Genomic DNA, 23,326 nt, shown 5'->3' with positions numbered 1-23,326 from the left:
AGAGTGGTGAGCTTTGATCAACCTATCTGTCTCTGGAGGAGTGGTTTTAGCTCAAATCTGTAGTTTGATTGGCCATTTTGAGCTATTTTTATCACATTCATCTTTCTGTTTAAAAACCCATGTTTGTGCTGTTTTTGCACTTGTATTACCTCAGCAAGATCCTGCCTGTGTGTCCTGCAGAGTTCTGCAGCAGCAGAGAGAGAAAGGAAGACTTTGAGTGGATTAAGTGCCCCTGTTTTTGCTTTTTATTGCTTATTTTCACTAGCCGCACTATTTTGAGCATTTTTTATTTACTTTGCAACTTATTTAAACTGTTTTTTGAATTCTGATACCGCTTGCACTTTAACTGATCGTTTGTAAGTGTTTTCAACTGTTGAGGGATACACACTTAAGTGCGATAGCCATTTTTCTGCTTTAAAAGTGTTTGTTTTACTGTATCTGTTTTAATTTTTGAAAAAAAAAAAAACAAACAAAAAAATCCTATCTCTCTACTCGTTTCCTGACTTTCTATAACCAGTAGAGTCCAGTTTTCAGATTTTGCTGAACTCTGGATTGTTTTGTAGTTTCTCTGTTGCCCAGACCTTACTACGATAGAAGGAAGCTTCTCTGTTCATCAGCGAGAGTGGTGAGCTTTGAGCAGCCTATCTGTCGCTGGAGGAGTGGTTTCAGCTTAGAATCTGTAGTTTTATTGGCCATTTTGAGCTATTTCTATCCCTTTCATCTTTCTGTTTAAAAACCCGTGTTTGTGAGGTTTTATACATCATGCAGCGCCGTTTAACTAGGGTTAAACTATTCCCGGTACCATAAAGTCTGCTCTTTTAATTTTCCCTTAAAACTAGCCAGTTTTCTAGTTTTAGCACTCAAAACTGTTTCCAAGCAATAAATATCTACAAATTACTGCAGCACTCAAGCTTCCTTACCTGTTAGGAGGAAAGCAGTTTTTAGTACTTAAATTAATAAGCACCTATCCAGGCATGTCTCAGGATCAGCTCCCGGTATTTTCCTGTGTCCACCTGATGAATCTGGGCATCTTGGGGCAATCTGGCAGTTGCCTCATGTACACTGACAACCCTCTCCTCCTACCACCCAACACTACAGCCTGTGAGAGATGTACTTATATAGCCAAACTGGAAGCCAAGCTCTCTCCAGCCAAGAGTGTACTAGACTGTCAAGAGGAGTAGATAAACACCTACACCACACCACACTCAACACATAGTCCATCAAAACCTACACCACCTAAACCCACGCATAGTAACACAAAACACACACCTACATTCACGGAGGCTCTCAATAAAAATCTGCTCAAACAACAGAGACCTCCAAAGCTGAAACACAAGCAACCACCCCCCCAACACTACCCAAATGACACATAGCCCACAAAATCAGTGTGCCACTCAACCTCAGCCCATAAGGCAAAACAATGTATCCAAAACACTAGTCATAGATGACTCTTTAGTTAAGCACACTGATGTCCCACTTACCAGGCTAAACAAGGGGAAAGTTACTGTCAGCTGCCTGTCCAGTGCCAGGATCTGCCACATAACGCAAGCACTCAGGTCACTCCACAACAAGTACAAATATGACTCTGTCAGTGTCCATGTTGGTGTGAATGACCTGAGACATACCTCCCTGGACTACATGAAATAAGACATGGAGTAGCTCTCGGATCATGTAGCCCAGGCAGGTATGACCGTAGCCCTGAGTAGCATCCTGCCATCACCCAGAATGATGCCGCAATACAAGGACAAAATGATTGACTTCAACAATTGACTAAGCTTCTGGTGTCATTCTAAGGGGATCCAGTGTCTGCCTGGTATGACATGGTAAACAGACCATGATGCTTTGCCAGAGATACCCTGCACCTGTCCCCCCTGGGATTCCGGATACTGGCTAAGGCTCTTGCCACCCCTATAGTGCCTTTTTTAGGCAAGGTTCAAATGACAAACTCGCCACTATAGCAGGTATAAGCAAGCAAAATCTGAGGGTAATGCTACTCAATGCTAGAAGTCTAAACCTCACTCGAGGCACTCCTTAAAATGGAGAACATCGACATCTGTGCAGTGACCTGGTTTAAGGCTCCAGAGAGCACCCCTGCATTACCAGGCTATAACTCATACCATGCCACCTAACCTGGACCGAAACACTTGAGGAGGCGTCTCCATATTCATTAAGGATGTCCATACTTCCAGGCTAGTTGCTCAACATTAATGCATCTGAAATGATCCAAGTGCAACTAATATTGGGCAAGACTGCAGTCCAGGTTGTAGCTTGTTACAGATCCCCCACCATGCCCCAGGATGCCCACTCCATGTTTCTTAATATACTGGGTAATATTAAGGTACAGCCCAATACCGTAATAATGGGCGATTTCAACTGCCTCACCATCAGCTGGAAAAACTACTCCTGTACTAACTAATTTGCTCAATGCTTTCTGGAATTCATAAATTCCAACTCCCTGGATCAGCTTGCCCATACCCCCACCAGGGGCAGCAATATCCTGGACCTGGTCATTACCAATATGGGCAACCGATGTTCCACGTCAGAGGTCAACTCCTCACTGGTCAGATCTGACCACAAGCTAATCACCCTAGAGATCAATATCCCACCCCCACCCCCCAGTAAGGAAACCACTTTAAAAAATTTCTCCAAAGCCAACTTCATGCTTCTTAAGACAGAAGTGGCAAGCTTCACGACACCCATACAGACGGAAAATAGAGGTATGACTGCTGAATCCTACGAGTGCATGGATTGTGCCATCCCCAACAGAACCAAGATGCTATCCTCCAAAAAAGGAAGCTACTCTGGTTGTCCCCTGCCATAAACAAACTCTACAACAGAAAGATGAAGCTGTTGCAAAAAACAGTAAAATCCCCCTGATTGCAGGAACTCCCTGGTCAGCCTCAGTAAGAAGCTGAGATCCCTCATAAAATTCTCCAAAGCTAGTTACGAAAATAAAATCACCACTGATTCTAAAGACAACGATAAAGCATTCTACAGCTATGTCAAGAATCTCAATTGCGACACTCAGATCTGCTCTGAGCTACAGCACAATGACACTAGATATACAGAACCAACTGATATTGCCAACATCCTGGCAGATAGGTTCAGTGCCAACTTCACCCTCCCCAACCCCCAAAGGGCCCATCACTATACCAGAAGAATGCAAAGCTCCTGTAATCACGGCTGCACTAGTAAAGACCGCACTCTCCAAAGCCAAGAACACAGCATCCATGGGACCTGACAACATCCCAGGCTGCGTTCTGCATGAACTACAGAATGAACTGGCACCCCACCAAAGTACCATGTTCAGTCATAGCCTCACTTCAGGCTTTGTGCCTACTGAATGGTGCACAGTGACGGTTATCCCACTCCACAAAGGGGGTGCCACCACGGACCACGGGAACTACCGTCCCATTAGCCTGATGAGCCTGGTCTGCAAGGCCATGGAATGTATCATCTTGGAGCTTATAAACAAGGATATAGGTAACCTCCAAACCATGGACCCCACTCAGTTTGGGTTTGTAAAAGGTAGGTCATGTCTTCTAAACTTGATTGACTTCTTTGAAGTAGTCACCAAACCCGTGGACAAGGGTAAGGTGGTGCACACAGCCTATCTTGACCTCGCCAAGGCTTTCGACATCATCCCCCACTCTGGAATTATAGATAAACTCACTAGACTGGGCATAAATCCCTATGTCAAAAGATGGGTGGCCAACTGGCTCACTGACAGAACCCACACAGTGAAAGTAGCTGACTCCAAATCCAACTTCAGACTAGTGACAGGTGGAGTACTACAGGGCTCAGTCCTGGTTTCTCTCCTGTTTGGCATCTACTTCTGGGAAGTCCAGACTAATACAGCAGGTCTTTGGCTAATGAAGTTCGCAGATGACTGCAAACTAGGCGCCATAATAGAATCACCTAATGATGCGGACATTCTACAAAGGGGCCTCACTGAGACTGATGCTTGGTGTCAAAGTCATGGCCTCAAGCTCAGTGCCAAAAGTGTATTGTCATCCCCTTTGGGAAAAACACTGTACCCATGAACTACCACATAGGCAGTAGCCTACTAAATACTGAAAGTGTGATAAGAGACCTTGGGACACAGGTGGACAGTTGTCTCTCCTTTGATAATCACATCGCCACAGTAGTCAGGAAATCCTTCTATGTGGCACACCTCTTCACAAAGGGGTTCACCTCCAGAAAAAAAGAGGTCATTGTTCCTCTCTACTCATCCCTCATCAGACCCATTATAGAGTACAGCCCCTTGTTTGGCGTGTACCTTGCAAGACATTTACAACAACTAGAAAGGCCACAGAAATAACTCACTAAGAGGATTACTGGCCTCAAACAGATGCCATATGCAGACCATCTCAAAAAACGCCAGCTCTACTCCGTCGCTTATTGCCTACTCAGAGGCGACCTCTGCCTAATATACAAAGCCATGTCAAACCTAGATCTGTTGGACATGCTACACTTAAAGAAACCCCAATCCCTCCAAGCCCTATGCTCCAGAGACCTAAACCTTGCCACCACAATAAACAGAACATGCTGGAGGGATAGATTCCTGTCCCAGAGACTTCCCATGCTCTGGAACAGACTATCCATTCATGTCAAGCAAAGCTCCTCATTAGCCCTCCTTTAGAAAAATAATGACAATTGGATGGGAAATAGGAAATTCACCCCGGGGATCACTTCTGTGGCTCTGCTACACAGGGGTGCAGGAAAATAACTTTCTTGGGTGGTGAAAGCCAGGCAACTGTTTTGGCTAGGCTTATATAGGCCCCAGGGCCAATTGCCTAGTACCTACCTATGAATCTATAAGCTATAATGTTATTCTGTATACTTGTTCTTTCCATTTTAAATCTGCAGTGGTAAATCTTTCCATTTTTACTATAGTTACATCTAATACTTATTACTATATTCCTATAGAGTACAGTTATTCCAGAACATCTCTCATTTCCCAAATTCCAGATTATCTTTTCTCCCCATAGTTTCTTTGTAATCTTTCTTCATTTGTTAAAAATCTGGTGTCTTCTAATATAATTAGGCCATTCTAAGCCAAGCCAATTTCCCTCCATGTGAGGCAAACACTTTAACCATTATACCAACCTTTAATCATTAGCTATCTATATATATGTATGTGTATATATATATATACATATATATATATATATATATATATATATATATATATATATATTCTTTTTCATCCATTTCCTTTCTGTTTTTCTTTTGTACTTATGTCTTTAATTTTTTCTGTCTTTTACCTTTTTGCCAATAGATTTCATTTTTCTTTTACTACCTTACAATTTGTCTTCTTCATCACTTATTTCAGAACTTTCCTCTGTGTCCTCTTTGTTTTTTTTTTCCTCATCTAAGTTTTCTTCTATCTCTACTTCTTCTAAAATGTCTCCTCTTTATTCATTTTCTTCTCTTCCGTTTTTCCTTACTGTTATTTTCATTTTTGCAGTTCCTCTATAAATGTCCAATTTTGTTAGATTTATAACATTTCAATTCACATTTTCTGCATCGTGTCTAATTTACTCACAAGTGTAGCATTTTCTTTTTTGTAGTTAATTATCAAATGTCCTTCTTTTCCACAAAAAAAAGAATATGTTTGGTTTGTCCTCAGTATTTTACACCTGTATTCACCACCGCATTTACCATGCTTGCTGTATGTGTATTTTTTTTCTTTGCATTTTTAACACAATATTACATTCCCAGTCCATAAAACCCTTTTGTCATAAACTTTTGCAGTGTCCAGTACTTTTCTACATAAAGTTTTCAAATGTCCTTTAAAAGTCTCTCTAATTGTACATCAAATTGTATATGAATAATCTTTGTTGTTTCCTAGCTTAATGCTTTTATCACATAAAAATTCCATGGGTTACATTCTTTTTTTACATATTCTCCAAGAACATTTTCCATTGAAAAAAAACAGTCTGAAATATAATGCCACAAAATGTTTCTGTTTATAACAATAAATGCTGTTATCGTGTGTGCTTTTACACCAATAGGAGCTACTAAATTGTCCCACACTTCATACCTGACCATTTCTTTGTCTTCTTTACTTTGAATCCTTAGCACGCATTTCTGTTTTTCATTTTCTTATGCCTTCTTTTCTGCTACTCCCCTTCTGCCTTCTTTTACTTTCTCTGCATAGGTTTTCTTTTCCATCTCAGCACTATCCTTCAGGATTCTCTCTGCATCATCCTTTTGTATTTTCTCCATAATGTCCCCCCAGGAAATGTCTCCTTCATTTTCTGGCTCACTATACATCACTGTTTCTTTAAGTAAATCATCCTTCAACCCTCCCAACTGGAGGGTTGTAATTATACATTCATCATTTGCTGATTCATCTCCATCTAACATATTTCTTTGAAAGATCCCCAGAATCCTGCACTCATTCTGCAGTCTCCATATTTGCTTTCTCCTCCATTTCTCTCACCTCTCCATCATCTCCATCTCTCTTCATCTGTCACTCTGTTTCTCCTGGCTGCCTTTGTGCCTGGAAAGGAAACAGAAGTGCTCCTCCAAAATGGCTCCCACTCACAACAAGGATGAGTAGAGGAAGTTCTCCAGTGCCATGGACAAATTTTCCATAAAAGTGTAAATACCCCCTCAGGTCTCCCTTGAAAAGAGGCTGTTAGTGTAGCTGGATTAACCTGGTCAACAAAAGAATAAATAAAATAAATAAATAAAAGATCTGCACATGATGTATAAATACTTCTTTTCAATTTATTCCCTAGTTAAATTCCCCAATACTTTAAATATTATGTTGGAGGTATGTTCACTAGAATAATATAAATTATTTATATTATATTTATTTATATGTATAACTTCTAATTTAGTGTCAAAAACTGGAGTAAGTTAAATCAGTTTAACAAGACTTGCAGCACACCTTCCTCTACTTCATATACAGTAAGTCCTAAACCTGCATCTGACCTCTACAACACTTCATGCTGCATTCAAATCACCCATATCTGCTACTAAGTTTTCCATTTGCCATCTTAATCTCAAATAGCTGAAGTAGTCCATTTCTGAAGAGCAGTCATCTGTTTCATCATTCCCTAAATCAGGCTTCTCCAAATCATGACCAGCAAGCCGCAGTACATTCTGCCAGAGGTTTCTCTGTAGCTCACCAAGATGGTAGAATTCATGAAATATTGGTGATTTATCTTCTAAGAGTTTTAACTCATACAGTTTGCTTCCACTGCTAGTGACCCAAGTTCAAGACAGAACTTGTGTTGCCAGTAGCCTTGGCAAGGAGAATAGAAAGAAGCGGCTGATATTCAGCGATCATAACCTTAGGGAAGGGTGAGGGGGAAACCTTATGCCTGTGAAACTTCTAGTGGAGACTTGGAGCCCTACAGATCATTTCAGAACAACACTAGGGGGCAGTGATGACATCCTAACATCATTGCTCTACCCATCTCTACATCTGACTGAACACAGAGATAGAGTTAGTATATTAGGCACCAAATAAACAAAATAGGCCCACTACATGCCTCTACTTTGAACTAAGAAATGACTTGTTATATTAAATAACCAAAGAGAGGGAATGTTGAGTCATTTATTACAGGGCCACTACATATCCCTGCTTTGAGCTAAAAAACAAAAAAAAAATACGAAAGAGGGGTAGCAAGCATTGAGTCATTTATTAATTCCAACACATTTCTTGTTTAAGTATTTTTATTCAGATTTTGACATTCACAATGAATAACATTTGGCATGTATAATATTACATAAGAAAGAAAAAGAGAACCACAAAACTAAGCAACAAAAAACTATTTACAGAGGTGTCTGCTGTACAATAGGAATTCTAAAAGATTACAAAAAACTTAACATTAATTATTTAAGTATTTGCAACTGCTTATTTAACAGTTCTTTAAATTTCATCCAAGTATTGTAGTAAGAGGTGATTCTGGAAGTTCTCAACTTAATAGTAATAAGTTCTAGTTGACAAACCTCGATTGCACTGTTGACAAATTATTCTATAGGTGGAGAAGATTCACTTTCACAGTTTTTGGTAATAACTTTTCTTGCTGTTGTTAAAATGATCCATAAAATTGGGTATTTTATTTTGGCAACACAAGCAGGAATTGGAATATTAAATAAAATTACTGATTTGGTTAAAATAAATTTGTCATTGACTAGAACCTGTAAAAAAGACTGATGTTATCCCAGAATGGTTTAAGTACAACACAATCAGAAAACACATGTTGCCCATTGGCTTTAAGAGTTAACTTACAACAATCCACTCTCTTTTTTAATTTAACTCTTAGAGGTGTGATGAAAGTTCTGTGAGTGAATTTCCAAGAGAATCATTTCCATTTTAATTAGGAGGTGGTTTGTTTTGATGATATTAACAATATTTTTTTTATCATTTTCACTTGGATATTTAATATTTATGAGTCTTTTGTTGTATTTTTAACTGTTTTATATATTTTAGAAAGGAGTTCTTTTCCCAATATACTTTGTTGTGTCAGAAAAAATTAAAAGATCAGTAAGTTTTGGTACAGATTTTCTCACTCCAAAACATTTCTGAACACTCGTAATGAAATAAACACAGATCCACATTTTGAGTGTTCATTTAAGAATGAGCAAAACAACAACTGTAGTGTTACCTAAATTTTTAAAGGCTTGGTATTATTGAAGGGCACATATAATTTTTTTCTTTTGCTTGCCTTGAGTGGCAAAGAACAGCACCAGTCCCAGGATTAAAAAATCCTCTGAAACCTTTGCCTGTTGTAGAGGTCCACTTGTGAAATTAAATAACTTCCATCTGTATATCCTGGCAAATATCGATTATGTAACAAAATTTCCTGAAACAGTATCCTTGCAAAGACTGAATGCAAACTCCATAGCAAAATAAATAGTAGTGCTATTTTCTGAGTTAGCAATTCACTGAGAAATTCTTACTGACCGAGGCACCTCTTTCATGTCCAGAGTAATGCATGAACTTTGCCAGTGCATTAAAGTGAAACAGCTAAGAACATATGTATACCACCCTAAAACAGACAGGCCTGTCAAACACTTTAACAAAACTTTAAAGCCTTTGTTATGAAAGTATATAGAGTAAGTTGGGAACATCTAGGGACCTCTGCTGCCATACCTTCCCTGTGCTGTAAGAGAAGTATCTCAAGTCACAAATAGATTCAACTGTTTGAACAGCTGTATGGCACATGCCCATAGGACTTGCTAACTAAAGCAAAAGAAACCTGGGAGAAAGAAAACACCCCCTTTAAATGTGAAAGAGCATTTTGTGAACTGAAATGCCTGCAGTGAAAGACCATATTTAGAGAGCACAGCAGGTACAACAGAGGACATATAACAGAAAAGCTCACCTGAAAGAGTTCAAAGAAAATATAAAGTACTTGTGTTAGTAACCACTACTAAAAACAAATTCTTTGTAAAGTGGCAATGGCTTTTGAAATAATAGAGATAGTAAGTGAAGTGAATTATAAACAGGGACACGTGGAAAAGCAAATAGAAACAGTTTTATTACTTAAATGTTCCGAAACCTTGGGGATAAAACTGTTGCTGCTTCAGTAGCTTCCCTAATAAAATTACGAACTAATGTTCGTGCACCATGTGCTGAAATAAGTAAAGGGATGACACTATTAATGTCTTAGAAATGGAAAATAAAATTATTTCTACTTAGATATAAGGTTGTATTCCCAGAGGTGCCTAGGAAAACCAGTTGAATTCTGCACAACACCGAAACTGTACCTGGAGAAAAAGTATATTTGAAGGTTTATAACGTTACTAGATGAACTGTTTAATGAGCAACACAAAAATATCAACCCAAATACATTGATCATTCATTATAGTGACAACACACCAGTGTGTCACGCAGTATATCAAAATGTGGAAAAAATTCCTTTTCCAATGTACTACTCATAACCCTACCACACCTTCAGCTCAAATTTGCAGAATAGTGATAGTGTTATGGAAAAGGCTTTTGTAAGGTAAGCTGCATGTTAGGTTTAGGGGCAGGGACAGGGTTTGGGTTAGCATGCATTAATAAGGTGGGTGGGGTCTTCTGCTTAGACCTTGATATGGAAAATGTCTGTGTAAATTGCTGTCTTTGTGTGCATGCACGATTATAGCAACTTAGCCTAGTTAAATTTGGTGTTCTTGAGTTAATTCAGCTAGGATTTTTATCTTCGCTTAGGGTTTTTTCTTTAAGTATTCCATCCATACAAAGGGACTGATGTACTCCTGAGTGTTGACACACTGATGAAGGGTTGATCCCGAAAGCTTTGTGATCTTTTTCCTGTTTGGAATAAATGCTGCATTTGACCTCAACATTTCCAGGCTTTGGATTTTTTTACTACTATTTTGCATTCTGTATCCTGCCTGGTTTACCTACGTGCTGTTCTTATTTCTTTGTACTCCTGAATGTGCCAGCCTTAGGATGAGAAGTTAAAAGCCAATGCCCCTTCTGCTTGAGCTGGTGGTGTTCAAGTAGATGTAAAACATCTTGCATCTGTGACACTTCTGAAGATCAGACTAATATAGGTCTTGAGGATTATGAATCCTTAGGTAAGGTTCCCACTGTATGTAGACAAAAAAACTACATTTTATCAGTAAAGGGAAGGTTATAGATGGGGCAGAAGTTTTTTTATTATTTTTAGCATATGTTTACTGGGATTGTCTGTCTGGGAATAAGTTTTCCTTTTTCAGCAGAGGCCCAGGGATAAAAGCTCCAATTATAATGCACGTATAGAATGTTTAAAAAAAGAAGATAAGAAAAATTACAATTACTTTAAACAATTTAACAGAATTGATGCAAACAGAATGCACAGTAAAACATAAATAGTTTTAGAAAAGACAACAGTACATATCAACAGATAAAAATTTTGTGGGTCATGAATACAGTCTAATACATAAATGCGACAATGGTTCTAAACAAAGTGTAAGTAAAGAAAAGAGAAATTGATTTGGGAAAGCATGGTTTTAAAAAGTGAGGTTTGAGGAAAAAAGTATTTAAGTAATGTGTTTCTGGAAGTGATAGTTATACAGCAATATGCAGGAGAAGCATCATGAAAAGACAAGTTTGAAAGGCAATGCCAGCGAAGTACCTGAAGGTGGGATTATGCATAGGGTGTGATAGGGGTATCATTAGTAGAAAAGCTGAGTGAGAGAAAGATTCAGCAAGAAAATGTAGGATTATTGTCATGAAGAGAGGCTATAAGGTAGCACTGTATAGCTTGTGTTGGGTAGAGAGAGGTATGGAAGGGATGTGATGAGAAAGGCGATGAAAAATTAGGGGGGAAAGAAAAATCAGGGTAGTGAGCCAGGAAATAATGAAGGGGAGTGGCAAGGTGGAATAAAAATAAGGGGGATGAGGAAAAGAGTATGAAGTGGTAAGGTAAGTGGATTGGAAAGTAGGTGGTTTAGGGAGAAAGGATGATACAGAGACAGTCTGTAGAGCTACTTTATCAGTATAGTGTTCTTTGGTAAGGTGAGGGATATCATAACTTAGAAATACATTGTGTGAATGGATAGGAATTTTGGAATGCCCAGGAGCTAAGCAGGGGCACAGCCATGGATTCATAATGTGTTTTAATTGAGACTTGAAAGATTTTACCTGAGGTATTTATTTAAGGGCAAGTGGGATTGAGTTCTAGACTTTGGAAAAGTAGGAGGAAAACTGAGAGTTGCCACCAGAGTTGTTTGATTTAGTTTTTAGGAGTATTTTTTTCTATTGAGCGAAGAGACCTGTTGGGTGAGTAATGTTGATGGATGTGAGTTGAGGACATTTTTCACGTTTGTGAATAAGGTTATATGTGGTAAGTAATTGAGACAGATTGCGGGAGTGAGGCAGTTCTAGCTAGTGTAACTGCTTTAGTGTTACACAGTTGTGAGATTTGTATGTCACATTAGCAGCAAATTTGGCTACTTTGTTGTAGCATTTCTCAAGGAGATCGGTCTGAGTTGCTTGAAGATTAATGTGAAATCTCTCTACAATACATGATCCTAATTTTGGGATAGTGCATGCTGTGTGTTATTTCACACCAGGATTAATATTGAAGAACCGCATGCTGTCACCTCCACCTGTGCACTAATGCTGGCTGTCATACTCAAAATCTATCTAATTTTGGGATAGTGTTTGCTGTGCGTTATGGATGTCCTTCCCTTACTTTTGTGAGTCTAGAGGAAAGTGGTGTGTACATTAGCCAGGATGATACTGTTGGGACCCCTCTCCTCCACTTCTATATTTTTGGTCTTGTGCTTATCGTACATGCTGCCTGCTGTAACACTATGTCGTTACTGCTAATCTAAGTACTATATAATATCTCACTCACAAAAACACCTCTGTATTTGACTCTTAAGTTGAACTTGCACTGTAGTTTAAGTGCAACACCGGAACTTGGCCACTGACCTGCTTCGACTTCTCTTAAATGATAACTTCTGCAAGGTCTCTCTCATAGCCAGGTTCATTATTTACTATTGCCCTCATTGAGCCTGCCTAGGCAGAGCATGAGTCTAAGTTGTGGCCCACCACTCCTCTACCTAACATCTGGACCACATCTATTTATTCTAGTAACCTGAATGGCACCACTTTAAATTATGCTTGGGTATTGTGGTCCCAACAAGTCCATTACATGGTGTGCTCACCACTGTCTCTTACTTCCATGCAAGTCTGTTTAATCTCGGCTGAAGTTGTCTATAAGCTTACATGCTACTGTTAGATGTTACAGTACTGAGTGTCTCTTTCAACAGTAAGCAGCTATATAACCTCATATAACTTTTTAAAGTGCCACCATTTTTCTTAGTTATTCTTGGCTGACTGAGAGGTACAGCCTCCTAACACACCCTGCGGCTGTCAGTTGTATATGGAGTTTTGGTCTGGCTTATCCTAGTTTACCATAAGATACAGAGAGTTTGTAGATGTAAACATTTGTCATTAGATGGTGTATATTTACTGGGTTTTCCGTAGACTGTTTACAGCATTGATTATTAATGTTTAGATTTCATTCCTGAGTCCCGGCACCTGATGCACGTGGTCTAGCTCTGTTGTATATTTCTTAGTTTATTAGTTAATTTAGTAGGGCTAATTGTTTCAATAGGCATTCCTTTTGCTGTGTTCCTGTAAACTTCTTTGCTACTTGTATTCTGTTGCAATTCTACATTGTATTGTAACTTAACTTCTTAAAGCACTGATTGTTACCATAATCTAACCACTGGGACTCCCTCTAACCCTTTGCTATTTTCATTTCAGTCACATCAGGATTAATATTGAAGAACCACATGCTCTCTCCTCCACCTGTGCACTGACGCTGACTCTCAAATTCGAAATCTATCTACAATATGGGATCCTAATTTCAGGATAGTGCTTGCTGTGTGTTATGTACATCCTGGCCTTGCTTTTTTTCTTCTGTTAAGTTAACTTTATTTAGTTGTGAGTCTAGTGGAAAGTGGTGTGCACATTAGCCAGGATGATACTGTTGGGACCCCTCCCCCCTCCGCATGTATATTTTTGGTCTTGTGCTTATCGTACTTGCTGCCTGACCTAACACTAGGTTGTTACTGCTAAAATAAGTACTATTTAATATCTCACTAGCAAAAACACCTCTGTATTTGACTCTAAGTGAACTTGCATTATAGTTTAAGTGCAGTGCCAGCATTTGGGCACTGACCTGCTGCGACTTCTCTTTACTTAGAACTTCTGCTGGGTCTCTGTAGTGGCCAGGTCGGGCTCACTCCACTCCTCTACCCTACCCCCAATTCCTCCCACCCCTACTACTCGTACATTTATTTTAAACAAGCCAATCCTCCTACTCTCAATTATCCAATCACAACCCGGCAGTTTTTCCACTCCTCTTACCAACAAAACCACCCCACCCACTATAATCCAGCCCATTAATTACAAATACTCCTCAGGTGCTCTGCTTAAATACCCTAGCATATATAACTTTATTAGATACTCCCTCCTGCTGGAATTCCTTCATAACTCTCTCCAGACTACAAAATATACTACACACCACCTTTCTAAACTACTCTATAAAATCCTACATAGAACAAGATGTTAACCTTATACTGCACGGTTATCCTAACTCATAATTTTGTAGCACAGCTAACCTCCTACCATATTGAGCTCAACATTATATCATATTCCCATTCTCCTTCATTTCAAAACCCCTCTCTATCAAAACTCACCATACTATTTATACCTCCAACAATCTTTAATTGCTCACACATTGATCTATCCACATTTAAATTACTTCCTCAACTATCTTTCACACATATACCCCTTCAGTATGGCAAATTTATATCTAAATACCTAAAACCTATATTCCTCTCAAGATCCCAACTTATTCTTAGTGGAGACATACATCCAAATCCAGGCCCTGTAATCAATCCTACTATTCCCACCACCCAACAACAGAACATACTAAAGCTCCCCAGGAAAGGAGCTGACTTGTTTATAATAAATCTGTATATAAGAAATGTCCTGATTAAAATACAAGAACTACATCCCACCTTGTCATTATACTCACTAGATAAAGTTCTGATCACCAAGACATCGCTTAAACCAGAAATCAATGACAACTAAATAGTTCCCCAGGGTGGGTGCAAGATACACAGGTAGAATAGAAAATCCAAAAGATGTAGAAGCATTGCTTTACTATTCAAAAATAACTTTACACTTGAAATCATTGACCACAACCCTCCAACTTTCAATAATTCAGAGGTACTATTCACAGGAATAAAAATCAACTCAAAGAAAAACGTAAATATAATCGGATCCTATATCCCCCCATAATAAATATCAACACACTAGAATCCATTTTATTTATTTATTTATTTATTTTTGTTGACCGGGCTAGTCTAGCTGGATACATATCCATTTTCAGCAGAGGCCCGGGGAGAAAAGCTCCATGTACAAATTCATTAAGGTATTAAAAACTTAGCAAAAAAAGACTAGCTACAATTATACAGTATAACAAGTACAGACGTTAGTATTGTGAACACTGTACAGAGACATTAGAGTAGATATAGCATAATCATATTTTAATTCTACAGAGGGGTTGCAAATACAATCATGCAACAGTTAACATAATTAAGCATCAACATTCATTTGAGAGACAAGAAACTTAAATCCAAAATCACAAAGTAAGGGAAAGAAAAGAAAAGAAAAGAAAAAGAAAAAGAAAAAGAAAAAAAATAAAGTAGAGACAAGGCAGGACAAAGAGCAGGTAAAAAGGGGTTGGTAGTCAAAAGTCAGTGACTCACAGGGGTGGGGTTTGTTAAAAAGCATGAGAGGAGGGGGGCGAAAAAGTAAAAGTATGTTTTAATCAGGCTTAGAGCAGGGACAAAGCCATTGTCCTTTTAGGTAATATCTGAGGTGTTTCTTAAAGAGTTGTGTAGAGGAGAGAGAAGTGAGTGTGTCAGGAAGCTTGTTCCAGATTCTACCAACCACATTGGAAAAGAGTGAATCTCCTGCTTTGTTATTTGATATATTGTTGGCAATATGTAACTTGTTAGCTGAGCGTAGTGTTGTAAGATTTTTGTATGGGGAGATCAGATTAGAAAGGATAGGGGTGTTAGTAGGGTGGTGGAGAATTTTTTGAGCAATCAGAAGTTGATTATATTGTAGTTGGTTCTGTAGTTCTAACCAACTGAATTGTTGCAGGTTGCAACAGTGGTAGGTTCTATAAAGGGAGCCAGTGGCAAATCTAGTGATGTTATTATAGCTCATTTCCAGCTTGGAAAGATTATGTTTAGATAGATTGGTATATATGGCAGATGCATAGAACAGGGTAGATGTAAGCTGAGTCTGGGCAATAGATTTCCTAGCTAATGGGGTAAGAAAGGGTTTAATTCTGTACAGAGAGCCTAGTTTTTTATTGATGGTTTTTATAGTATTGTTAACATGGTCATCGAAGGTGAGGTTATGGTCAATAGTTATTCCGAGGAGACGAGCAGTAGAGTCTGGGGAAATACAAGTACCATTGTTAGAGGTAATGGTAAAGTGGATTTGCGGTGATTTTCGGGTGGGAGTAAATAGTAAAAGTTTTGTTTTTTTGGGGTTAAGGAGGAGGCAGCGTTGGGTAAACCATATTTCTACTTTATTAAATACAGTTTGGGTAAGGGTCTGGAGGGAGGAGGAAGATTTGGCAGTACAGATAAGTGTAGAGTCATCAGCATATTGTATACAGGAAGTTTGTGGAAAAGCAGTATGGAGATCATTAATGAAAATGGAAAAAAGAAGAGGTCCTAGGATAGAGCCTTGGGGTACACCAGTGTCCACTGGGAGGGGTGTGGATAGTTTATTGTCCCAGAGTACTGCCTGCTTTCTGTTTTCAAGATAGGATTTAAACCAAAGGATTGCTTGTTGGTCAAGATGTTGTGCTTTTAGTGTATTGATAAGTAGGTTATGATTAACCATGTCAAAGGCTTTAGATAGGTCGATAAATAGAGCAGATGAGAGTTGTTGTTTCGATTCTTGTTAATACAGTCAGTAAAAGTTAGCAGGGCAGATGTAGTACTATGAAAGGGTCTGAAACCGTGTTGGCAATTAGCAAGCAAGTTATTGTGGAGAAGGTGCTGAAGTAGTTGATGGTGGATACATTTTTCCATGATTTTAGCTAAAGGGGAGAGTAAAGCAATTGGACGGTAGTTGGAGATTTCAGTGGATTTACCTCCTTTGTGTAAGGGGATTATATGGGAGATTTTCCATAGAGAAGGGATGTAACCTTCTGAGATAGTTCTGTTTATAAGGATGGAAACAGGGTATGCGATGGCTTTATCAGCGATTTGAAGGTATTCTGCTGGGAGACAGTCAGCAGAAGGGGTGCAAGGTTTAAGTTTTTGAAGGAGTTTGCAGATAAAGGTAGTTGGTACTGGTTGTAAATGTAGGGGGGGAAGAGAATTGTTGGTATGTTGTGTAGAAGTGGGTGTAATGGGTGTAAGTGTTCTAGTAAGGGTTTGAATAGCTTCAATGAAGTAGTTGTTAAAAGTATTAGCTATTTGCAGAGGGTTGGTAGGTCCATCCTACAATGGACAACAAAAACACTCCCCCCTGGTGTCTATCATACTGGGTGACTTCAATATCAATTGGTCCTTCTGTAACTCACTGCACCATACTGACTATATTAACCTCCACGGCTTCACTCAAATAATCCAAACTGCAACTAGGGTAGACAAAACATCAGAGAAGGAGTCCACCCTCGACTGTATCCTTAACTAACTGAACTGTACTGTCATATCACTCTGGTACTCTCCCTGACTCTCTCAGTGACCACATCACAACATTTGTTCCCCGACATCAGGTAAATCCAATAAAAACTTCCTCTTTCCAACAAATTCGATATACAAAAAACTTCAAATCTCAAGAGTTTTTGTCTATCCTCAAACTCTGTAATTGGAATCCACTGAAATTCCTCCCCCTAGACAGAGCAGTAGAATATTTCAACATTACCTTCCTAAACATCCTAAATACCATGGCCCCACTAGAACAATAAGAATAAAGTCCAACTATGCCCCTTGGCTTACCAAAGAAACAAGATCACTTCTAAAAGAAAGAGATAAAGCCTGGGAAACCTGAGTCCATAATAAAACTGCAGCAAATCAACAGAAATACCTTGAACTAAGAAATAAATCTAAAATGCAAATCAGACTTGACAAAAAGACCCACTATATTGATATACAGTCTAAGTGCAAAAAGAACCTACAAAAATTCTTGTAAGCTATTAACAAAATTGTGCAACCAGGCTGAACTAGCACACTGTCCCCTTCCACCAGCAACTCCATTGACAGTATTGCCACCCATTTTAACAAATATTTTACTGAATCCATAACTGCCCTCACTAATAATAATTGCCCAACACCACCACCAAATCTCTTTTCCTTAGCTCATAAAAGCAACCACTTTTCCCTACAACCAGTCCCAACAAAAACTATATATAAATATCTCAGTAAACTTAAACCCACAACCCTTACAGCAGACAAACTGCCTGCTGAATACCTCAAAATCGCAGCCAAAGCCATATCATACCCAGTCTGTATAAATCACTCCATCTCTGAACAACATATTCGTGCTGTCTGGAAAATATCACAGACAGTACCATTATACAAAGGCGAAAACTCAACTGAACTATCAAATTACCGACCCATCGTTCTCCTAATCACCTTTGTCAAGAATTCTCAAAAAGTGCATACATACTCAAATCCTAAACCATCTCTTATCCAACAAGCTACTTAGCAAATACCCAGCATGGATTCCACCCTAATCATAGCACTACCACAATCCTTATTAGCTTCACTGATACTATTAATCATCACCAAAATGCAGGCAATCTTGTATCTTCTGTCTTTCTAGACCTTTCTAAAGCTTTTGATACTGTCTCTTATAATAAACTCTTAACTGTGCTATCTGAACTCAGTCTAAGCTACTCCACTCTTGCATGGTTCCAGGACTACTTATCAGATCGCAAACAAGCTGTAAAATGGCAAAATGACCTATCCTCTCTTCTATCTGTTACTTTAGGTGTACTGCAAGGGTCTATCCTTGGTCCTCTTCTCTTCAATTAATTCACCATCAACCCTCATACTGCCACCCTACATGCTTCATTGGTCCAATATGCAGACAATTCAACCCTAATCTGTTCAGCTCCAACCCTCCAAGAACTTCAAAAAATAACTCAAGAATCCTTTACTGAAATTGAAACATGGCTATCAGATGCTCAACTCATACTCAACCCAAACAAAACTAAGCTGATGCTATTTCATCCCCCAGAAGCCACAGATCCGAACCCTTCATTCAAAATCATTTCAAGAACGAAACCCCTGTTACACCAGTCTACCAAACTAAACTTTTAGGTGTTATAATAGATCAAAACATGAAGTTTGACCTACATATTGCCCAAACAATAAAAAAGTTCACAAAAAAACTTGGAACTCTATACAGATGCAAAAAATACCTTTCCAGTAATACTAAAACCAATATTGCTAGAAGCCACTTAGTCTCCACACTTGTCTATGAATCCCCCATATTCATTAATCTCAACAAAACTGACTTAGCCAAAATAAACACCTGATGCAACAAAACAGCAACGTTTGCAACTGATTAAGCCTTTAGGTCTCATCACTGCCTGGCCCTTAAACAACTATCTTGGCTAGAACTACCCAGCCTGCTCACCCTTAACCAGCTTACTATGGCCCATCAAATATTTTACCAATCTGAAAAAAAACCCCAGCTCTACAAGGCCTATTAAATCAATACTCATGTAAACGCTTACTGCGATCCAGTAATAATCACTAATGGACATTACCAGAAGTAAAAATAACTCAGGTGACTCCCTATACTCTAACTACATTGCAAAAATCTGGAATGCCATACCCCTCAACATAAGAACTACAGCCAGCAAAGCCAACTTCAAAAAGCTTCTCAAATCCCATTTAGCTAGCACATGGATATGCACCTGTTCTGACCAGTCGGACTTTCCCAATAAACAAATGTAAAATAACAAAATAAAATAAAATCAGAGGCTACATTGAGGAGAGTTGGAAGGAGGCAAGCTGAAGCAATGTATTTTACAGCAGTATATATATTAGGTAAAGTTTTATCTATTAGAGGGTGCCAGTTTTTGACAATCTTTTTGTTATGATTTCTTGCAAAACATATGCTTTCAATGCCTTTTTTATTTCTTTTTTTTTTTTTTAAAGACTAGACTCATCATGTAAGATGGGTGGAAAAATACCAGCCTGTAGTGAGTCCCTAACATTCCTGAGACTAGCTACATTATTGCACCTCCAAGAAGGAAATAAGCTGTGTTTTGGGCCCAAAATCTAGCCCAGTCCAAAAGTTGTAGCATCTAAGCAGGAAAAGTCCACAAACTTGGTGCTGTCAGTAAGATCAACTTACTGTCATCTCAGCACGGATAAATCCGAAAGTTTCATCCTCTTGACCAAGTGCCCCATCTCACAGATAACAGCAACCTTATCTGTGAAAAATTAAATTACTCTTTGATCCTTATCAGAGTTAGATTTTCTCTGAGTTGTCAGGCAGGATGGACTGCACAACTGTTGAAACACAAGGAAGAGCACAGCAGGTCCATTCACGGCACAAGAAATTTCATGAGACAAAAATAATACCTTTTGGAACTCTTGGATCTCTCTGATTCGATAGTAGGGCTATTAATTGTCCAGTGTAAGCTTGTCTTCCAGCCAATTTGAGTATCATGAACACTGTTCTTATCTTCTCCTGACAAGACAGCAGAGGTCAGGATCAAACCAGGGCTTACATGCAGCTAATAAGATGGTTTACTATTGAAATCCCATTGTACAGGTGGTCGAATGACATGTGGTAGAAGGGCACTTTTCAAAGAGGCACACTGCTGAACAGTAGTGAATGTGCAGGGAAATTTGGTAGTCTGAGCTCGGTATTGTGAGTGGAGATTGCGGTACAGTGAGGAACAGGGAATTTACCTTTTTCCTCACTGTAGTGCGATCTCGGAGTTGGTATATATAATTTACAGGGGGTGTGGGTGCCGCAGGGGGGCTTGGCCCCCTGGAAAACAGTAAAAACCATATGTCATTGACTTGACAGTCTAATGGTAAGTTACACTGCATAGTTTAGGTGACTTACATCACCTAAAGCTATGTCGGATTATGTCGAATGCGGGCACTAGTGAACTGACGGTCAATATTGTGCTGGTGTTGGGATTACGGGTCCGATGTTATATTTGGCTTATTTCATCACATGCCGGAAGTGCTTTCTGCATTTCAATAGTAAACCTAATAAGACAGGATATACATAGAGCAAAGTAACCAAGTTCAGCAGTGATGATTCTGTTACAAATATCCACAAGCTGATTAATATCTATTACTCTGTGCTGACACATTAGCTCACCGAGTAAGACCACCATAGACTCACGTCAGTATGATGCAGATTCCTATACTCAAGGAGTTCAGCACTAGGAATAATGGAGGGCAGTTCAAGACTGCTATTGACCAGGTAGTGATAAGACAATTAGAACACTTGTAACTGGAATTCTGGAGTCTAAGGAGAGGCCTGTAGAGCGGGTTTTTGAGGCAGTAGCCATAACACAACTCTGACCTACTTATGATAGAATTAAAGCTTACTCACCAACTCATTAGTAACCCAGATGTTGAAATCACCCAAGACTAACATTAAGACAACCTGTATGCTACTGGATGGATGGTACTTTTGAAAAAAATAGCTTGATTCTGCATTCTTTATACACGTGAGAGTTAGATCTATGTGTATTTTAATGGGGCAGCAATGGTTAGTCCTTGGAGTTCTTTTAAGCTTAGATTTGACTTATGTTCATAGTTTCACAAGTTCATGGAAGGTTACTAGGCTAACAGCACTAGAGCCCTTACAGGCCTAGCCATATTTATTTCGAGTTGCTCTCATTGAAAGTGGTTAGGTGACAGAGGTAAGGGTCTATGGTACCGTTGATAATGACTTCCTCTGTCCAGGAGGGACATGGGTGCCACCCCAGGAGTGAATTTGCAGTCATCCATCCATTGATCTAGGTTGCATTTGAAAAGATTCAGGGAGGGTTTCTGTTTCACATGAACTGGAAGCTTGTTCCAGAGAAGTGGCAGTCTCTGGGAGATGTATCTATCTCTCCAGCATGACCTGTTCACATCAGAGGCTAGGTTAAGATCCTTGGAATGAGTGACCCTCGTGTAGTTTGATTTATGAATGTGTAGCATTTCCATCAGGGCTGGGTCACAGACTACCCTGTAAGCCAGGCACAGGTCACCCCTTAGCAAACTGTAGGAGACAGAATATGGTGACAGGGCTTTCAGTCTTCAGTATAAGACTTGTTTTATATATCCTGTAATTTCTTGGTGACAGACCTTTGTGGTCTGTCCAGTTGTTGTAGGTGTCTGCTGAGGTAAAAGCAAAAGAGAGCATTGTACTCAATTATTGGTCTAACGCGGGCAGAGTATAATGGAATTATAACCTCTTTAGATCAACATGTGTTATCTTTACTTATAAGATGTGCTACATAGAAGGATTTCCTTACTGTTGTGGATACATGATGGTCAAAGTTCAGATTACTATCAACCTGAGTACCCAGATAATGTGGCGCTGAGAACATAGATCATGTGCCACTGGGACTGTACTTAGTGGGGGTGCTGTCTGTAATGTAATTAGCAGGGATGTCAGCTTTTCAGGGAAATCTGCTCAATCTTTTTTTAGTGAATGTTTTAACAAAAATAGAACCTGCTGTGTTTGAGCTCCTGTGAGTACATCAACTGCAGGCTTTACCAATGTTTAAAACAGGCTGTCATCTCTGTTCTCTCTTCTGTCATAAAGCTTTATTTTCACTGTATTGAAGATTATGTACTAGTTGTCAACTGTTTTATGTAATTTGTGCTTGACCCCTTCATTTAATCATATGCATCATCCTTTTGACAGTATTGAGCATTAGTTAGCAGCTGTATAGCTTTATTTGTCTTTTGTCAACAGGAATGAAATTATTTTTTTTACATGTTGTAGGATTCTGAAAGGCTGGAAAGGTATCTGTTCTCAGCAGAGCATCCTCAGACCTGTCCGGGATCCTTGGTGAGTCACATGATATGGATCATTTCATGTTTCTTTGCAGTTTGAACCCATTCTGTCATAGCTGAATCTAAATTATGATCATTCATGGACTAATGCTACATGTGTGCTGTCAGAAATGCATCAACTTTGCTAGTAAAATGATTGCAGGACTAGTCAGACTTTTTCAGTTTTCAGAAACCTTTAGATTGTTCATAGCACATATATGACAATTTTTGTTTCATAATTAGACAACCCCCCACCATGGCTGCTTTTTTTTTCTTTTTTAATACTGATCTGAAAGCAATGAAATTTGAACATAAACATTTTACAATGAATACAAGCACGTATGCTAAATGTTTGGAAGTCCAGTATTGAGTTTGCCATAGTTATCAGCAGAGTATATTTGTGATTTTCACAGAGATACAGAATGAAGTTAAAGCTGTTGAAATAAAACTTTATTTTCTTCTTTGGAAATTCTAATTTGGATGAAAGCTTGCTTTTGTAATAAGTAAATAAACTGTCATCTTCTAGCATTATGTGCTACTTGTTTGTTTTTATTACAGTCGGCTCTTGGGTTTACTGAAGTTTGAAGTAACAATCTGTAGACTTCTGCCTGTCCAGCCCTCCTGTGTGGTGTTGTAAATGAAAAGCTGTATATTGGAGAGTTATGTGTTACTGATGATACATATTTTATACATTTGCTCAAATAAACAATAGCAAAGATAAAATGTAACAAAGAGAGCAGTGCCAATTGTAACCTGCTGTGCTTTGCTACTTTCATTTAAGATG

General features: G+C 38.9%; 1 protein-coding gene across 1 annotated transcript in view; it reads left to right on the top strand.

The window, feature by feature from the left end:
- The window catches only part of CLYBL (citramalyl-CoA lyase), a 2,235,763-nt gene that overhangs the window by 475,407 nt on the left and 1,737,030 nt on the right, over window positions 1-23,326 (top strand). The window contains exon 2 of the mRNA XM_044071228.1: window positions 22,493-22,558. Within this exon, the coding sequence (XP_043927163.1) occupies window positions 22,493-22,558 (66 nt within the window). The remainder of the gene's footprint in view (window positions 1-22,492; window positions 22,559-23,326) is intronic.

The sequence above is a fragment of the Protopterus annectens genome, chromosome 5.part0 (assembly GCF_019279795.1).
Source record: "Protopterus annectens isolate FY-2018-M chromosome 5.part0, PAN1.0, whole genome shotgun sequence".
NCBI classification, from domain to species: Eukaryota; Metazoa; Chordata; order Ceratodontiformes; family Protopteridae; genus Protopterus; species Protopterus annectens.
The sequence above is the reverse complement of the archived record's forward strand: the minus strand, read 5'-3'. Positions and strand labels throughout refer to the sequence as shown.